At 42.2% G+C, this 20931-nt stretch overlaps 1 protein-coding gene across 1 annotated transcript in view; it reads left to right on the top strand.

The window, feature by feature from the left end:
* Nucleotides 1–899: 899 nt before the first annotated feature.
* gabrg1 (gamma-aminobutyric acid type A receptor subunit gamma1) overlaps nt 900–20931 on the top strand; it is a 182357-nt gene continuing 162325 nt past the window's right edge. The window contains exon 1 of the mRNA XM_067988234.1: nt 900–1006. Coding sequence (XP_067844335.1) covers nt 900–1006 — 107 coding nt within the window. The remainder of the gene's footprint in view (nt 1007–20931) is intronic.

Consider the following 20931-nt stretch of genomic DNA (forward strand, 5'->3'; position numbering starts at 1 on the left):
TTTAGGACAGGGATCAGGAAGTTCTTCATATAAATTCTGATCAACAGATAGAATGGATGTCTTGTGTAGTGGAGATGAAAGCACAGGAATCATTTAAGAAACATTTGGATGCAGTGCTGGAGTAACAGAGGGTCTTTCTGAACAATCTGATATAAGCTGAATGACCTTTCTCATCCACATCTATCTTGTGATTCTATGAAGTACCTTGAAGATATGGGGCAGTACTCGATTTCCAGCCAAAATCCAGCACACAGAAACACAAAGGTTAAAAACGATGTGCATCCAAAGGCCTTTGGATAAGCCATGGCCTATGTGAATGTGCGGCCTATCCAAATTCTTTCTCACTTAAATGGACATATGTGGCCAATATTGTTGTGAAATCTATACAGGTGTGGTATCCTATTTCAACTCAGTCGATGACTTGAAACTTGATTCAATCCAGTTCTGCTACATAAATCTACACTGATAATCGCTACATTAGAATCAGTTTAGAATTTTACCACCAATGCCAATTAAAGACTTCCACTCCTTTAAGGGAAATATATATATATAATATTTTTAAATTAAAAACAACACAGATTGGAAGCACGCTAAATAAAGACTGAAAGGTAAAAATTACATCTTTAGATTCCTTAGATAAGAAGCAATTTCAGACAGCAATTTGTTAATAATGCTCCTTTAACATAAACATAACAAATCTTCAGTAATCTTGGAAGTCCCACCCAACTCTGCTCTGATTTGCAGGAAGGCTCATTCTTATAATTTATAGAAGGGCTGTACAATCTCTGTGGTTGCTTTCGCTGTCTGTTAGCATTTGTCTGTACAGTTCCGGTTGCAGGCTGGTTTGGATTGTTCTACAGCAGCAGAGTCAGGGTTTTTCCACCAATACTGTGTCTGCGATGGGGTCAGAGAAACATTGTTTTTCTACCTTTTTCCTTTATACATCTTCTTCCTTTTTCTTCAAATTATATCTCTCCGTCTTGGTGGTGTTTGTTTTGAGAGCCTGGTAAGTGCCCGGACAAAGATATTGCAATTGCGTCTGACAAAGAGAGCTTGCCTTTTTTGCTTAGTACACTGCTTGCACACCAATTGAATCTTGTAACTGTATGCAGCAGTGTCCTTGAAAGCTATTTCTGGATAATTGCTTTAACATTTTCATTATTACATGTATGTTTTAGCCTCAACATGTAAATTGATTTAAAACTGAATTGGTCGACTATTCAGTGATATTTACATTCATTTAAATTATCAAAATATGTACCACAAATACCATACTGTAATACATATCAATGTAATAATCGTGTACTGTCATCTATTAATTACCCTAACATATGTTTTAACTTTCACTCATCTAATGAATAAGCACTACCATTATTTGATAAATTATGATCTTGATAAACAGATACTGTGTAGTATTGCTACTTGATACTGTGTATTTTAATTTAAACTGGATTCTTGAATTGTTTTTGAAATTAACTATAAATAATTTATCAGAATAGCAATTTTGTGGATATTTTTTCCACTGCAGTGGTTGATGCAAGTGTTTAAAGTTTGTCCCACTGGATAACATTTACTCCTATGCTTACAAATGATATTTGCATGGCACAGAGTTAACATGTCTACTCTGGTCGTCTCAGAAGTGTCTTAGACTTTAATTTGCTGGAATTATAGTTTGTAATTTAGTCTGGCTAAGGAAAAGCTGAAACAGTAGTTATCTCAAAATGTTATTCACTTTGAATCATTTGCACAGATATTGTGCATTGTTGAAGTATGTCAGGTGGTGCCTCACCTCTGTTCAGCAATACTGAAATTTAATTTATTGAAATTAATATCTACTCATATATACAAAAGTCTTGTTTATAGCTTGTATCCGCCACACTCCAGGCATTACATTTCAAACTTTTACGCTTTGTTGCAAATGCAAATCATTTCCCTAAAAAAAGAAAGGAGAAAATAAGGCAATCAGTTCATGTTAAGTTTTTCTGACCCAGAGCCAGATATTTGCATGTAGCTACAACTACCCTCTAATTGACTTCAAGAGTTTACAAGCAGTTCCAATTACCTGCATTTGCCTATTTAGACCACTTCCCTACAGGAACTATTTAAACAGTGACCTACTTAAACCAGATATTTCACAACCTCAGCATCCTGTTTGACCCCAAGCTGAGCTTCTGACCCCATATCCTTTCCATCACAAAGACTGCTTACTTCCACCTCTAACATCACTCACCTCCGACCTTACCTCAGCCCATCTACTGCTGATGTCCTCATCCATGCTTTTGTCACCTCCAGACTTGACTATACCAATGCTCTCTTGACCAGCCTCTCATCCTTCACCCTCTGTAAATTTCAGATCATCTAAAACTCTGATGCCTCTCAAGTCCCAATTGCCCATCACCCCTGACTTCACTGACTTACCTTGGCTTCAGGTCCCCAAACGCCTGAGAGTTAAAATTCTCATCCTTGTATTTAAGTCCCTTCATGGCCTCATCCCTCCCTATCTCTGTAACGTTTTCCACTTCTACAACTGCCCCCCCCCCCCCCCCGCAAACTCTCCACTCTTCTGACTCTGGTCACTTGTGTATTCCCATTCCTTTAAACTCACTATTGGCAGCTGTACCTTCAGCCGACTAGGAAATTCCCTCCCTTAACTCCTCCAACACTGCAGCTTCCCCTCCTCCTTTAAGACACTCCTTAAAACCTACCTCTTTGACCAAACTTTGGTCACTCCCTCCTAATGTCACCTTTTTTGATCTGGCATCCATATTCTGATTACTCCTCTGTGAAGCACCTTGCAACATTAAAGGCGCTATATAAATGCAAGTTGTTGCAAAGGGGGAAGCCAGGTTACACACAAGTAGCTCCATCTTAGCAGTTAAACATAACTAAGTTGCAGACTCTCGGGGAGAGAAATTCAACTTGCACAGAAAACAGGCGCAAAATGGGCATAGTGTCCGATACATCTGCCTATTGACATCAGCGAGAGGCATGAGTCAAATTAGTGCTCGTGCCTCATTTGATTATGATTGGCAAGTTGCCAGCGTTATTTGTGCTGTTTATTGGCAGCTCATCGATTGGGGGTGGGAAATTGCATGGCAGTGATGCCATTTAAAGGAGGTGCATTTTGACTCTTTTGAATCATAGCTTTCAGTCATTTCTATGTGAAGATGGCAGCCAGGAGAAGTTCTCCCAGCAGCTGCAGGTCTCTGCACTCTGACTTTCTCCTCATGATTCTCTAGCCCCAATTGGCAGACCGAGCAGCACACCCATGGTTGCAGAGTAACTTTGTGCACATGCCCCTGTCCTGTCGTTCAAAAAAAATAACTCTCCACAATTTTTCAACTAAGCTAGTGCAGCCAACACAGCCAGAAGTAAAAACTAAAAGTCAACAAGCAGTCTAAAACAACTAACCAGACTTACCTGAATGTAACTGAGGATCTCTTTAAATAACACAGATGTAGCCTCTTTCCAAACTGTTGATGTCAAGGATTTGAGGGAGGGTTTTAGAATGAACAAATATAATGGTCCTCAAGTTCAATTAGGCAGAAGGGTCCTTAACCAGCCACAGGACCCTAATTTACATATATTTATTAGGCCCCCACTGCTTTCAGGCGGACGTTCTGGATGACTAAAAGTCGTCCAATTCAATATGGTGTCCAGTTAAATTCTGGTGTAGTTCGGGTATAGCAGACCACAACACGAAATTCAATGCTTGTACGCCGATTTTACACTGGAAAACCAGGCAGCCATGAGTTGAATTTCTCCCCCTCGATTACTTAATGAAGTGCTGTAGGAGATCCATTGGCATTGAAAAAAATATGCTTTGTGCAGATGTTCCTCAGCACATTAACAGTATTAGTACTATGGTTGACTAGTGCATGCGATCGAACGGTATAGATGAAGAAGGTCATTTGGCCCAAACTAACTAATTTGTCCATTAATCCACAATCCCCCTCCCCCCATTATAACATCCAAATATTTCTTAAATGATTCCAAAGTTTATGCTTCCCCTAGCCTATCCAGAAATCCATTTTGCACATTGATGATTCTTTGTGTGAAGAACTTCCAGGTTAAGTCAATACAGGGTATGGTTGGCTTCAGGTATTTTAGGTCCATGATGGTGAACAGGAAAATAGCTTTCTTAAAACATCAAAGCACTGACACGTATTTTAGTCTAAATAGCAACAGTTTGTAGTCATGCTACTCAATATAGGCGAGACCACTCTGTATGAACATGTAACCTATTTCTGATAGAAACTATAATGCAATTGCCTGGAAACCTGTGGGAGTTCTCCAATGGGAAACCAGTGAAACCCTTTGCAAAATGGTATAAATGACTGAAAACAGCTATTTATGCCGTTTCTCTGGGGTTTTCGCTGATGTTATGACAGGATACTTGGAAAACCTCATGGAATTGCAGGGCCAATGTGTTCAAGAGCAGGAAAGGAATATCAAACATTTGTACTTGTGCATTGTGTGCTTCTAAGCTTAAGAGAAATCAGTCTAAGAGTCAGTTCAGCTGTACTAAGGAACTTGGATAGTGAATAAGGCTAGTGAGGATTGCATATCTGCATACCATAGGACTACCAGCCATAGTTGAAACGTAATTTTGTCAAGATCACAGATGTGATCCTCACTAGGCTATGAAATATTATATAGATGGGCACAATCATATCATAGTATCATCGTAGGTACAGCAAAGGAGGAGGCCATTCGGTCCATCGTGCTTGTGCCAGCTCTTTGAAAGAGCTATTCAATTAGTCCTATTCCCCTGCTCTTTCTTCATAGCCCTGTAAATGTTTTCCCTTCAAGTATTTATCCAATTCCCTTTTGAAAGTTACTATTGAATCTGCTTCCTCGACCCTTTCAGGCAGTGCATTCCAGATCATTACAACTCGCTGCGTAAAAAAATGTTTCCTCATGTCACCTCTGGCTCTTTTGCCGATCACCTTAAACCTGTGTCCTCTGGTTACTGACTCTTCTGCCACTGGAAACAGTTTCTCCTTATTTACTCTGTCAAGACCGTTCATGATCTTCAACACCTCTATCAAATCTCCTCTTAACCTTCTCTGTTCTAAAGACAACAACCCCAGCTTCTCCAATCTCTCCACATAACTGAAGTCCCACATCCCTGATACCATTCTAGTAAATCTTTTCTGCACCCTCTCTAAGACCTTGATATCCTTCCTAAAGTGTGGTGCCCAGGACTGAACACAATACTCCAGCCTAACCAGTGTTTTAAAAAGGTTTAGCATAACTTCTTTGCTTTTGTACTCTATGCCTCTATCAATAAAACCCAGGATTCCATATGCTTTTTAACAGCCTTTTCAACTTGTCCTGCCACCTTCAGAGATTTGTGTACATACACCCCCAGGTTTCTCTGTTCCTGCACCCCCTTTAAAATTGCACCATTTAGTTTATATTGCCTCTCCTCATTCTTCCTACCAAAATGTATCACTTTACACTTCTCTGTGTTAAATTTCATCTGCCATGTGTCTACCCATTTCACCAGTCTGTCTATGTCCTCTTGAAGTCTGTTACTATCCTCCATTGTTTACTACATTTCCGAGTCAAGTCTATATGATGTGTACCACACAAGACTGCAGTCATGCACCCCAGTCACCACTAGATTATTAGGAATTGAGTTTACATTGGTAGTGTGGGTTTATTCACATATGGCAGTTACTTTCTGAACAACTGCCATTGTTTGTTGGGAAACGTATGATGGTACAGGTAAAATGGTAGAATACATTTCAATGGATGCCATCGGTTTTTTTGGCACATTGTCACCCAAAAAGTTGAAATTGTTTCTAATTTGGTATTCAACAAATTGATTTAAACTGATCCAATTTGACTAATTTCAAGTTCAGAATTCAGCCTGCTGTTGATCTCTAATAAAAAGTAAATCAAATGACTATTGATACAATGTGATATTTATACAAGTTGTTTGACCAGACCAGATATAACACAGTAATAACAGTGGTTGTGTTGCACGTGGTCTAATCCACCTGTATAAATATTAAGGTAGGATTTCTTCCATTGGCGCCCACTTGGCATCCAACAGTTACAGTGCACCTCACTTCATTGGGAGGGAGCAGCTGCCCACATTTTTCCTGCCCTGGGACGTTTGCAGGGCCTGAGTGCACCTCCTGGCTGGGCTTTGTGCCTGAATGTCGGGCGGGAAACAAGAGCACAGCTGCAGGCCTTGAAACCTTCTGATTGCTGCAGAGGGAGGGGAAGAAAATGTTTTAGACTTGCCTGCAGCATCTCCACCCTGTCCCTAGGACCTCTGCAGACATTCCTCCCTTATGCTGGGTTGCCCAATGATCCTTACTGCAACAAATTGAGGCACAAGGCTGGGAATTATCACTTCTCCTCATTAAAATATGAACGCTAGGCCTGTACCTACTACAGGCGCAGGCCCATTGGCATATTGTAGGGAAGGCCCTGGAAACCCTGGGGCAATGCAGTGGGGACAGAGACCTGAGGTGATGGATCGCTGCCGCTATTTCCTGTTCACTCCATCTGGGAATGGTGATTCCCGAAGTACAACAAAGAGGAAAATCTACCTTATTTTAATATACTATTAACTATGGGAGATCCTAATACCCTTACAAATTATTAAAGCTATGTACAGCACTGAAACTTAAGCAGTTTGGCCTAGGCTCCCAATGTTGATAATTTGGCAGATCTGGGGTGAGTAGAGGCAGAAAGCTACTCCGACATGCATTTTTCAGTGTTCCCATCATTTTCTGATGGCCATTTCTATGGGTAAACTCTGCTTACCTGTGTAGGCAGGCGAATGTTAATGACATGCTAATGAGGGAAACACAGCCGTCGCCTTGTTTCTCATCATTTACACTCTTCGAACACTACATACAGGCATCGCTTGTTAGGGCCTGCCGTCCAGCATTCAGATGTCAACAGAAGGGGCCTCAGGGAAAAATGTGAAGAGCGACCCGGCCGTGCTCTCAGAACATGGCACTGCACAGGCCTTATTGTCAAACATAAAGACTCATGGGCAAGAAAGGATTTCTTAACAGGCAACTCACTAGTTGTCTCTTTATCCCACTGTGCTCGATCCTGTCCTCAACTGATGTTCCCACATGTACACTTTCAGTAAGGGTCAATTGATTGATAATCAGGAACAAGAACCCTACTCAGTTTTCCTCTTCCTACTGTTGTCCTGGTAAAATTCTTAGCAGCAAAATTCTTAGCAGATAAATTGGCTGTTCTTTCCAAGAATTGCAGCCATGTTGCTGTTAATGGGTACAATCACGGAGACTAAATATTCCAGGCTATAAGATCTTTAGAAAGGACAGGAAAATTGTGAAAGGAGGCGGAGAAGCAATATTGTTAAAAGACACATTACAGCAATTGAAAGAAAGGATTTCAGTAAAGATAAACAGGCAATGGAAACACAATGGCCTTGATGTTAACGGGGAGGCAGGTTGGCAGCGGGGGGACGGTTGGGCACATGGCAAACCTGCATGAACCAAACTTACGGTTTTGAATGCGATCGCACGTTGATTGATAGTGGGTAACGTCCTCTCCGGGTTTCGTACCCAGCAGCCAGCCTGATTGACAGGCCGGCTGCCATCAGGATCTGCAACGCGGGGGAGGGGGGACGGGAAAGAGAGAGAGAGCAAGACGTCATCCGGTGCTGGACTGGAAGACCGGGGTGGGGGGGGGAGGAGAATGGAAGATCCGGCGCTGAACTGGAAGACAGGGGAGAGGAAAGGGGAAGATCAGGGAGGAAAGGGGAAGATCAGGGAGGAAAGGGGAAGATCAGGGAGGAAGGGGGATGATCGGGGGGGGAGAGGGGAAGATTGGGGGGTGATCAGGGGGACATCGGGAGGGTGAGATCAGGAGGAGATCAGGGGGACATCGAGAGGGTGAGATCGGGGGGACATCGGGGGGGAGATCAGGGGGACATTGGGAGGGTGAAGAGGAGGACATCAGCGCGGGAGACATCGGACATCGGAGCAGGCTTCAAAGGTAGGTGCATTTAGTGTTTTCACTTCATTGCATGTTTTTTTATTTAATTTATTTAATTTCTTGTTTCCTGATCCGGTCCTTCATGCCTGTTTTCACCAGGCGTGATTCAGGAGCGGTGGGCAAGCTGCACAGGTAAGTTAAAAATCTTTCTAATCACTTACTCTGTCACAGGTAAAGTGCCTTAAGTACCTCAATGAGGTACATTTGGCTCTTTAACTGTCATCCCGCCGGCTTTAATTGCTGACGGGTCTTCCGGTTTCGGGTTGTCCGCGTGCACACAGGTGGGTCCCTGGGAAACTCGGAAGCAGGCGGGTTGGAGCCGGCTTACGAACCCGAATGGGATTTGCGTGATTTTCGGAACACCCCCGCCCCCAACACACCTGCATTTGCCTCCTAAAATTACCCCCAATGGGTAGAACAAAGGAACAGCAAAGGATGCAAGTCTCTGGTGGGAGTTATCTACAGACTTCCTGACAGTAGTGATGTAGTGGGGCGATGTATAAATATGGAGATCAGGGGAACATGTGGTAGAAACAAGCTGGTTATAATGGTTAATTTTCACATAGACTGGGAAAAGCAGAACAGCTCAAGTAGTAAAGGTAATGAATTTCTAGAATGTATTCAGGACAGTTTTCTAGAACAATGGCCTAGAAATGTATTGACACCGTGCCTGTTTTACAGGAACATTGGTAAGGCACAAGTATAGGCATCCAGGGCCTGTGCCTGAAACGGGCATTAGCCCCTTTGCCTCTGCAAATTGGGAGCCCAACACCTGTTTCAGGAGCCCTTCCTGAAATTGGACTGCCCTGAACGCTGCCTGCACTGGGCCCGCTGCAATCAGGATAACCAAGTCTACATGTACCCTAACCAGCCGCCACCATAAAGGTAGCCATGATGTGGAGATGCCGGTGATGGACTGGGGTTGACAATTGTAAACAATTTCACACCACCAAGTTATAGTCCAGCAATTTTATTTTAATTTCACGAGCTTTCGGAGGCTTCCTCCTTCCTCAGGTGAATGTTGTGGAAATGAAATCCTCGAAATGAAATTGCATTTATAAATCACAGAACAATGCTTGGTGATTACAGACTGTCTTTTCAACTGCCCGTTGCCAAGGCAATCAGTGTGCAGACAGACAGGTGTTACCTACAAGGTCTCCGAATATACAAAAAAACACAGAGATAGAGAGGTAGAAACATAGAAAAGACAGCAACTGACCCTTTATATTAAAAACAGATAACATTTGTTCGCTGGTGGGGTAACGTGTAGCGTGACATGAACCCAAGATCCCAGTTGAGGCCGTCCTCATGGGTGCGGAACTTGGCTATCAATTTCTGCTCGAAGATTTTGCGTTGTTGTGTGTCTCGAAGGCCGCCTTGGAGTACGCTTACCCGAAGGACGGTGGCTGAATGTCCTTGACTGCTGAAGTGTTCCCCGACTGAGAGGGAACCCTCCTGTTTGGCGATTGTTGCGCGGTGTCCGTTCATCCGTTGTCGCAGCATCTGCATGGTCTCGCCAATGTACCATGCTCTGGGGCATCATTTCCTGCAACGTATGAGGTAGACAACGTTGGCCGAGTCACAGGAGTATGAACCATGCACCTGGTGGGTGGTGTCCTCTCGTGTGATGGTGGTATCTGTGTCGATGATCTGGCATGTCTTTCACCCCCAATATGTTCTTGAATCGACAAGGGAAAAGGCCATACTAGATTTAGTGATGAGTAATGAACTGCAATCAGTTAACAATCTGACAGTAAGGAAACATCTTGCAAATAGTGACCATAATATGATTGAATTTGATATTAGGTTTGAGAGGTAAAAGTGAGAGTCACAAACCAAGCTTTTCTATTTAAGTAAGACAAATTTCAAAAGGATGAGAAATGAACTGACTGGGCTGAGCAGTTAATGGGTAAATCTACAGACAAACAGTGAGAAGTATTCAAGTATTTGGTACGATACAAAACTAGTACAAACCCCTAAAAGGCAAAAGTTCAAATTGCACAGATAAGAAACCATGGCCAACAAATGAGGTGAGAGACAATATCAAGCTAAAGAAAAGGCTTACACAAATGCAAGGAAAAGTGAAAATCCAGCAGGCTGAGAAAGCTGTAAAAAGCAATGAAAGCAATGAAAGAATAATAAGAGGTGCAAAAAGGGAGTATGAACATAAGCTTAAAAGAGATATTAAAGCTAACAGTAGAAGTTTTTATAAATATATTAAGAGAAAGAGAGTGATAAGTGGAAATGTGGGCCTGTTAAAGACAGTTGAGACTATAATGGATAATAAGGAAATGGCAGACTTGTTAAATTAATACTTTATGTCCATTTTCATAGTCGAGGAAGAGGATAAAATACCAGTGGTACAAGGGATCTTGAAAATAAGTCAAGGCGAGGAACTTATTAAATTTGATATAAGTATAAAAATGCTAATGGAGAAAATAATAGGACTTAAGATAGACAAATCTCCACACCAGGGTATTAAAAGAAATTGCAGATGTGTTAGTTACAATTTTCCAAATCCATTGATAACAACTTTCTGCCTACAGGCATTCAACCAATTCTCAATCTACCGCAGCAAATAACCACTAATTCTATAAGATTCTATCTTGTAGAGAAGCTTCTTGTGATGTACCTTTATAAAGTCTTTCAGAAAGTCCAGGTAGACAATGTCTACTGGTTTACCCTCATCCACTAACCTGGTGACCTATTCAAAAAATTCAATCAAATTTGTAAGACACGATCTTCTTTTCCGGAAGCTGTGTTGGATGTCACTGATAAGGCCTTCTCTTCTCTTCTGCTCATATAGGGCATCTCTAATGATACCTTTCAGCATCTTACCTATTACTGAAGTCAAGCTAATGGCCCTATTGTCATCCACTTCTGCCTTATCACCTTGTTAAAAATTTGAACTACATTGGCATCCTTCCAGCCTGAGGGAACAGTCCCCAACTTGAGCGAACTATAAAGATAGGGGCAAAAGGCTCACATTGCACCTGTCTTATCTCTTTAAAGATCTGCAGATGGATATCATCTGAGCCGACAGCCCGATCTATTTTAAGGTTCTTTATGCTATCTAAGATGATATTCTCATCTATTTTAATATTAACAATTTTCCTGTTAACAGCACCACTTAATGCTGTCAGTTGAGCAATGTCTTCAAGAGTAAAGACCGATGGAAAGTAGTCGTTTAGTATCTCTGCCATACAGTGAGAGTGCTTTCTAACCTGTCCTTGAGCATCATTCAATGGCCCAATACAGTCTTTGATGGTCCTCTGACTCTTAACATAGATCAAAAAGCTTTTTCCATTAGAACCAAAGTTGTCCACTATCCTCTTTTCATTAACCTTTTAGCTGATCTAATAACACCCTTAGTTTTCTTTAACTGTTCACGTTACTGTCTTTGTTTTGCTGGGCATTATGTACTTGCAATTTCTAAAAATATTTTTGTTTACGTCTTATTTGTCATTGTAGATGATCAGTCAGCCACCTTAGTTTCTTCTTACCACACACTTCTTTTGACTTTGGGAACGTACATAGCTTCTATGCGTTGTAATTCGCTCTTTAAAACTTGCTGTTTATATTCTGCATCGGCTTTGTCCCCACCCAGTAGGGTTGATCAATTGACCTGATCCAAATCCCCAGGATTCCTCGAAAAATAAAGTCACCTGATTTTAATAGCCGGTCTTCATTAACATGCTGCTTGCTGATTTCCTGATCAAAATGGCCGGGAAGTCTTTGGGAACCTTGTTACATTCTTTGCCAGTTCCTTCATCCTGCATTGAAGAACATTCAAACCATTCAGACAACTTTTATATCAGTGACATTCTGACAATGCAGACTCTGAAGCTGCTTTAAAACCACACTGCAGACCATAGTGCCATATGTGATAAAGATGATTAATTTAACGCTAAACATCATGGGTAGAAATTGGTCCTCATTGCTCCCACTCTCCAGGCGGAAAACAGAGGCACAAAAAAAAATTTGAGGTTTAGCGTCCCATGTCCGATTTCCACCTGCGTTACTGGCGCTGCCATATTGGTCAAGGTGGTTGTGCAAGCGTCCCGGGCTGCCACCTAAAACAGGTGTTAGGCCCCTTAGGTATGTAAATGAGGGGCCTAAAGACTGTTTTAGGCCCCATTGCAGAAATTGACTTGCATTGAGCGGAACAGGAGCTGGGCCTGCCACTGCAGCCTAAGCAGTGATCCCCATCAAAAGGTAAGTTTTAAAAAAAAACATTTTTTAATTGTCCCCGTGGATCCAGGAGAATTAGGAGTGCTCTCTCAACTCAACAGTTCTCGCCATCAGCCCCCCTCCCCTGTTGACACTTCAACCCTCCTCCCAGGACTTGCCTTTGGGCCACTGCGAAACAAGCTACTCGATATTCCTCTTAGTTAAATGCACACATTGCCTGTGGAGACGTGACAGGCACTGGTAGGTTGTGCAAAAAATGTTACTGAGGCTCGAGGATCAATTTAGCACAGGATGTGGGCCTTCTGGTTAGAGTGCATGCCGCTGGTTGTGGACTGGAAAATGGGCCATAACTAATTTCCATCCCCATAAATGCCTTCCATTCATTTGTCACCCAGCTGATCAACCCATAATGCTTTTCTTTAAAGAAGGTTTCTTAACTCTACTACTCCTATGAGGTAGTCCCCTAGTGGTCTGAGCAGAGCTAGTGCAAGGTTATTGTTTCTCATGTGGGCACCCTCGAGATGCTCGTGGTCAGTGACTTCTGGGTGTTCGAGCCTGTGAGGCTGCACCTGAGCTGCACCTTAGCTGCTGCCAAGACAGTCTAGACCAGCTGACTTGCTGGCAGTATGGCAGGTATTGGCTGAAGGGGGTGAATGTGCAGAATTGCTGACATCCTGAGAGAGGCCAGCACATACTGCTCCCATTGCACTACTGTCACTCCCCTGGGGCTAGAGCTCATCATTTCCACTGATCTACAAGAGAGCAGATTGCAGAAGGTAACCGAATCCTTCGAAGCCTCTGTCCATTCAATCACCACTCTCTCCCATGTGGAGTCCAGAATCTGCATGGCAGCCATTGGAGTTTCCACTAAAGCTGCAAAGTGTGGTAGCATGGACTCCTGCTGTGAGGAGACCACGCTATTCAGGGTCGACTGCAGAGTGGTGATGCCATGCGAGATGATGCCATAGAGGCTGGATGCGGACTACTCCACACTTTCAGCCACAGTGCTGAAACTTCAAGGCACACGTTCCAATACCTCGTAGAGCTGTTTATGTGAGGACTGCAGTTTTCTGCTCAGGGCCGGGCCCTCAAAATCTTAATCTCTGTCATCCTCAACAGAGCGAGAAGAGGCCTCTCCCTTTGGTGAGGTCTCTCCTGAGCTGTCCATTGGTAGTTGCTGCTGCCCACTGGTGCTGGGTGTTTCACCATGTGCAGTCCAATCTGCCTTACTATCTACCCCATGCAGAATGCCAATGTATGAGCTGGTACCTGGGAGGGGTGGTTTGTGTGGCGCTGCATCCTCAGAAGGATTGTCCTCCTCCAAGGTATGTTCTTCTGCAGGGGTCTCTTGGTATTGAGAGGGACCTATAATAAAGAGAACAGGGAGAAGGATTAGGATGGCAGTTAGTTAGAAGCTGTACATCATCAGGTGACAGTCATGAGACTGCAGGTTGCTGCCAAAGTCACAGTAAAAGAGGAGGTAGTGGAGATACTGGATGGGCTAAAAATTGATAAAAAGGAGGTACTAGAAAGGCTGGCTGTACTTAAAGTAGAATCATAGAATTGTTATAGCACAGAAGGAGGCCATTTGGCCCACCGAGCCTGTGCCAGCTCTTTGTAAGAGCAATCCAGTTAGTCCCAATCCCCCGTTCTTTACCCATAGGCCTGCAATTTTTTTCCCTTCAACTATTTATCCAATTCCTTTTTGAAAGCCATGATGGAATCTGCATCCAACATCCTGTCAGGCAGTGCATTCCAGATCATAACTACTCGCTGCATAAAAAAGCTTTTCCTCACGGCGCCTTTGATTCTTTTGCCAATCACCTTAAATCTGTATCCTTTGATTCTCGACCCTTCTGCCAATGGGAACAGTTGCTCTTTATTTACTTTATCTAAACCCTTCATGATTTTGAACACTTCAATCAAATGTCCTCTCAACCTTCTCTGCTCTAAGGAGAACAACCCCAGCTTCTCCAGTCTATCCACGTAACTGAAGACCCTCATCCCTGGAACCATTCTAGTAAATCTTTTCTGCACCTTCTCTAAGGCCTTCACATCCTTCCTAAAGTGCAGTGATCAGAATTGGACACACTACTCCAGTTGTGGTTGAACCAATGTTCTATAAGGTTCAACATAACTTCCTTGCTCTTGTACTCTATGCCTCTATTTGTAAAGTCCAGGATCCCGTATGCTTTTTTAACCGCTTTCTCAACCTGTCCTGCCACCTTCAAAGATTTGTGCACATATACCCCCAGGTCCCTTGGATCCTGCACCCCCTTTAGAATTGTACCATTTAGTTTATTTTGCCTCTCCTCATTCTTCCTGTAAAAATGTATCACTTCACACTTCTCTGCATTAAATTTCATCTGCCATGTTTCTGCCCATTCCACCAGCCTGTCTATGTCCTCTTGAAGTCTATCACTATCCTCCTCACTGTTCACTACACTTCCAAGTTTTGTGTCGTCTGCAAATTTTGAATTTGTGCTCTGTACATCCAAGTCTAAGTCATTAATATATATCAAAAAAAGCAACAGTCTTAGTATCAACCCCTGGGGAACACCACTGTATACTTTCCTCCAGTCTGAAAAACAACCGTTTACCACTACTCTCTGTTTCCTGTCACTTAGCCAATTTCGTATCCATGCTGTCACTGCCCCTTTTATTCCATGGGCTTCAATTTTGCTGACAAGCCTATTATCTGGCACTTTATCAAATGCTTTTTGAAAGTCCATATACACAACATCAACCACATTGCCCTCATCAACCCTCTAGGTTGAGAAAGTGGTTAAAAAAACATACGGGATCCTGGGCTTTATAAATAGAGGTATAGAGTACAAAAGAAAGGAAGCTATGTTGAACCTTTATAAAACACTGGTTCAGCCACAACTGGAGTATTGTGTCCAATTCTGGGCAACACACTTTAGGAAGGATGTGAAGTCCTTAGAGAGGGTTCAGAAAAGATTTACTAGAATGATTCCAGGGATGAGGGACTTCAGTTACGTGGATAGACTGGAGAATTTGGGGTTGTTCTCCTTGGAACAGAGAAGGTTGAGAGGAGATTTGATTGAAGTGTTTAAAATCATGAAGGGTTTAGATAAAATAAATAAAGAGAAACTGTTCCCATTGGCGGGAGGGTCGAGAACCAGTGGACACAGATTTAAGGTGATTGGCAAAAGAACCAAAGGCAACATGAGGAAAACCTTTTTTACCCAGTGAGTAGCTATGATTTGGAAAGCACTGCCCGAGAGGGTGGCGGCAGCAGATTTAATCGTGGCTTTCAAAAAGTAATTGGATAAATACTTGAAGGGAGAACATTTTCAGGGCTATGGGGAAAGAGTGGGGGAATGGGACTAGCTGGATTGCTCGTACAAAGATCCAGCAGGTGCTCGATGGGCTGAATGGCCTCCTTCTGTGCTGTAACCATTCTATAATTCTATGATTCTATATGATGTTGCTAAGCTTGCTACACCGGTGCTGAGTTGAATGAAGGAATACCTGTGATTTGTATACACCCTGCTTGGATATGCCACCCGCCTCTGCTTTGTTGATGTGCATGACCCTGCCTGGGCCAATGATCTCCAGGGCTTGTTGCTCTGTCTGTGTGAGGGTGATGCTGTAGGGGACTTCTCTACCTGCCCTGTTCCTCTCCCTGGCATTATGCACGGTCTTGTCCTGCAAAAAGAGAGGGTGAGAATTATTGAGTGTGTAGAGAAGGCGAGTGGAAACGTGTCTGGTTTGTGCGTAGAGTGGATGTGGTGAGAGGGGTAGAAGAAGTTTTGATGATGGTGAATATAAAGGGAAGTGTGTGTGATGTGAAGTGCGGAAGGAGTGGTGGGAGTAGTTGGTCGTTGGGCAAGTGGTTATATTGTATTATAGAAGAGAATGGTGATAGTGTGTGGTGTGAAGAGTGGAAAGAATAAGCTGAGTATGTTTGGAATGAGCAAGAGAGGTGTCTTAGTGCGGCCTTGTGATTGTATGTTGAAGGATATGATGGAGGGGAGGTCATTGTTGAGTGGTAGGGGAGGGGTGAGAGTTATGTTGTGGGATGGTGTTGAGAGAGGTGAAGCGGCGAGAGTGGCTGGGATATAAAGTGTGACAGCAGCGGAGGCCCGAGATTAAATGTGGTGAGAGCACACCGAGAACACAGAGAGAATGAGGCCAACTCAACCACAGGTAGAAATTTGAAAGAGTGACGTCAGAATCAGTGCAGAGAGAAAGGAACGGCAGAACCCTAGGGAATTATGATAAGTATCAAGGTTAAGTATTGAGGTAAGGATCTAGGATAAAGAAATAGACTAAGGATCTAGGATATTCTTGGAAAAGAAAGAAAAAAAAGGAAAAATTACATTTAAAAAGAAAATTAATTAAAACCTTTAAAAAAATAAATAAAATAATAAGACTAACTAAGTAAATAAACAAATAAAAACTAGAGATGGCAGTCCAGGATATGTGTTGGGATTGCAATATGTGGCAGTTTGTGGACAGCAAGACTGTCCCGGATTGCCATATCGGCAGTAAATGTTTCTGGCTTCAGACACTCCGGCTCAGAGTCTTTGAGCTGGAGTGCGAGTTAGAGACACTCTGACACATGAGAGGGAGGAATATCGGGACAGTTTTCTCCAGAATCCAGTCACACCTCAGAGGATAGCAGAGGTACAGGAGGGGGAGAGTGTGACTGGTAGTCAGCAGGGTAGTGGGAACAGAAGGGAGGTAGAGGAGGAGGTCCCACAGACAATAATCCTGTCCAACAGGTACAATGCACTTGATACCTGTGAGGATAAGGAAAAAGACTGTGGGAAGGACAGCCAGAATGCAGACCAAGGCACCCTGGAGCAGGGGGCTGTCCAAGGGGAGGTGGTGCAGAGTAGAAAGGTGGTAGTTATAGGAGATTCGATAATTAGAGGGATAGATACAATTCTTTGCAGTCAGGATTGAGAGTCCCGAAGGGTGTGTTGCTACCTAGTGCCAGTACTAGTACTAAAGATGATTTAAACTGCCTGTACAGCAAAGTAAACAGCATCCGAAATAAAACGGGGGAACTGGAAGCAATAAGCCGAAGTGAGGAACCAGATATAGTAGGAATAACTAAAACATGACTACAGAAAGAACAGGACTGGCAACTAAATATTGCAGGGTTTAACTTAATCAGATAGGATAGGGAAGGAAGAATCAGGGGGGGAGGTAGGGGGAGGTGGTGTACTAATTAGGGATTACATAATGGCAGTAGAAAAAAGGGACATAACCAATGGAAGGATAGAAACAGAATCCATATGGATTGTAATAAAAGATAAGAAGGGATTGATCACATTAATAGGAATAGACTAGAGACCACCGAGTAGTGGAAAGGAGGTAGAGGAAGAAACATGTGAGCAAATATGTGAAATGAGTAAAGGGCATAGAATAATAATCATGGGACACTTTAACTACCCCCAAATAAACTGGCAAGAAGAGGTAGATAAAGGGGTACAGGGAATGGAGTTTTTACACTGTGTACTGGACTCATTTCTCACCCAGTATGTAAAAAGCCCAACAAGAGAGGAAGCACTGCTGGATCTAGTAATGGGAAGTGAACCAGAACAGGTAAGCGAAGTAAGCTTAGGGGATCATCTAGGCAATAGCGATCACAACATAATTAGGTTTAAGATAACGATTGAGAAGGACATAAGTAAAACAAAGACCAAAGTAATAAATTGGAAAAAAGCTGACTTTGAGGGGATGAGAATGGAACTAGGAAAAATAAACTAAAAAATTTACTGACAAACAAAGAAATAGAACAGCAGTGGGAAACATTTAAAACGGTGATCAATAAAGTCCGGGAGAAGTATATCTCACTAAAAAGCAAAAACAAGCTAGCCAGTAATGACACACCATGGATAAATAAAGAAATAAGGGCAAAATTCAAACTAAAGAAAACACATACACGAAGTACATTGACAATAAAGGAAAGGATGACAAAAGGGAATATGAAAAGTTTAGGAAAGAAGTACAAAAAACAATTAGAAAGGTAAAATGAAACCACAAAATTAAATTATCAAGGAATATCAAGAAAAATAGAGAGTATTCTACAGACACATAAATAACAAAAGAAAAATCAGGATAGGGATAGGACCACAAGGGATAAACATGATAAACTCTCAGGAAATGACAACGAAATGGCAGAAATATTAAATAATTACTTTGCTTCAGTATTTATCAGGGAGACTAATATGGTGGGCATGACATTAGAAGATGAGATCAAAAAAGATATAAAGATATATAGAAAGGGGGCAGATAATTGATAAACTAATCAAACTTAAAGAGGATAAAATCCCTGGTCTGGATGGATTGCATCCATGCATACTAAAAGAAGTTAGGAAACAGATAGCAGAGGCACTATTACATATATGTACAAATTCATTAGAAAAGGGACTAGTGCCAGAGGACTGGCGGACAGCCAATGTTATTCCTATATTTAAAAAGGGAGATAGAACCAGTCCAGGGAACTATAGACCAATTAGCTTAATGTCAATGGTGGGAAAGATAATGGAATCTTTACTCAAAGGTGTAATAGAGAAACATCTAGAAACCAAAAATATAATAAATAGTCAGCAGGGATTTCAAAGGGGAAGGTCATGCTTGACCAATCTTATTGAATTCTTTGAAGAAGCAACAGAAAGTGTAGACAGGGGCAATGTAGTAGATGTAATATATTTGGATTTTCAAAAGGCCTTCAATAAGTTACCGCATAGTATCTCATGACTAAGGTCAGAGCATGTGGAGTCAGCGGACAAGTAACAGAATGGATAGCAAGCTGGCTACAAAACAGAAAACAGACAGTAGAGGTTAAAGGTAGTTACTCAAACTGGCAAAAGATGGGAAGTGGTGTTCCACAAGGATTGGTGCTGGGACCATTGTTGTTCACCATATACATAAATGATTTAGACCCAGGAATCAGAAGTACAATTTCAAAATTTGCAGAAGATACCAAATGGGGGGTACAGTTAATACTGAGGAGGACTGCGACAAAATACAGGAAGATATTAATAAACTTGCAGAATGGGCTTGTAATTGGTAAATGAATTTCAATATAGATAAGTGTGAGGTGGTACATTTTGGTAGGAATAATAAGGAGGCCACATACTCCTTGGAAAATAAGAGTCTAAATGGGGTATTGGAGCAGAGGGATTTAGGGGGTAAAGATACACAAATCACTAAAAGTAGAGATGCAGGTTAATAAGACCATAAAAAAAAGCAAACCAAGCAATGGGGTTAATTTCTAGAGGGATAGAATTGAAAAACAAGGGAAGTTGTACTAAACTTGTACAGAACCTTGGTTAGACCACACTTAGAGTAATGCAAACAGTTCTGGTGTCCAAACTATAAAAAGCATTTAGAGGCACTGGAGAAGGTGCAAAATAGATTCACTAGGATGTTACCAGAAATGAGGGGTTATGCCTATCAGGAAAGATTGAATAGGCTAGGGTTTTTTTCTCTAGGAAGCAGAAGACTGAGGGGTGACCTGATAGAGGTCTTTAAGATTATGAAAGGGTTTGATAGGGTAGACGTAGAGAAGATGTTTCCAATTGCGGGGGAGACCAGAACTAGGGGCCAAAAATATAAGATAGTCACTAATAAATCAAATAGGGAATTTAGGATAAACTCCTTCACTCAGAGAGCGGCTAGAATGTGGAACTCACTCCAACAAGGAATAGCTTAGGCGACTAGCATAAATGTATTTAAGGAAAAACTAGATAAACACATGAGGGAGAAGGGAATAGAAGGATATCTTGTTAGGGTTAGATGAAGAAGGGTGGGAGGAGGCTCATGTGGATCATAAACACCAACATGGACCTGTTGGGCCGAATGGCCGGTTTCTGTGCTGCACATTCTATGTAATTCTTTGTAATATGAAGAGGTGTGCTCACCTTGCTGCTCTTGTGAGGTCACTGAACCTCTTTCTACATAGAACCCAGGTCCTGACTCTATCAGCCAACTCTCTCCAGGGCTGCCTGAGAGTGGCCTTGGAGATTCTCCTGCAGTTTCTGGGGAACATTACCTCCCTCCTGGCCCTCACTTCCTCCACTAGAGCCTCCAGGAATGCATGAGGAAAGCAGAGGGAAGACCTTAAGAATCATAAGAACATTAGAAAAAGGAGCAGGAGTAGGCCTTAAGGCCCCTCAAGCCTGTTCCGCCATTCAATAAAATCATGAAGATTAAATTCCTCCACAATTACTGCATTACCTTTGTTACAAGCTCCTATTATTTCATGAGTAATGCTCTGTCCAACGGTATTGCTACTATTAGGGGGCCTATAAACTACTCCCACCAGTGTTTTCTGCCCCTTGTTATTTCTTATTTCCACCCATACTGATTCTACTTCCTGATCTTCCGAGCCAAGATCCTTTCTCACCACTGTCCTTATGTCATCCTTTATTAATAGGATTACACTGCCTCCTTTTCCATTCTGCCTGTCTTTTCTAAACGTCATGTATCCTGGAATATTTAGTTCCCAACCTTGGTCACTTTGCAACCATGTCTCTGTAATGGTTATTAGATCAAACCCATTTATCTCTACTTGTGCAACTAATTCATCTATCTTGTTATGAATGCTCCGTGCATTCAGATAAAGAGCCTTTAATTTTGAATTTTTACCATGTTTTAATCCAGTGAACCTTATTTGCACCGCCTCTAAGGCAAGTATATCCTTCCTTAGTTAAGGAGACCAAAACTGTACACAGTACTCCATGTGAGGTCTCACCAAAG

This window comes from Heptranchias perlo, chromosome 1 (assembly GCF_035084215.1).
Source record: "Heptranchias perlo isolate sHepPer1 chromosome 1, sHepPer1.hap1, whole genome shotgun sequence".
NCBI lineage: Eukaryota > Metazoa > Chordata > Chondrichthyes > Hexanchiformes > Hexanchidae > Heptranchias > Heptranchias perlo.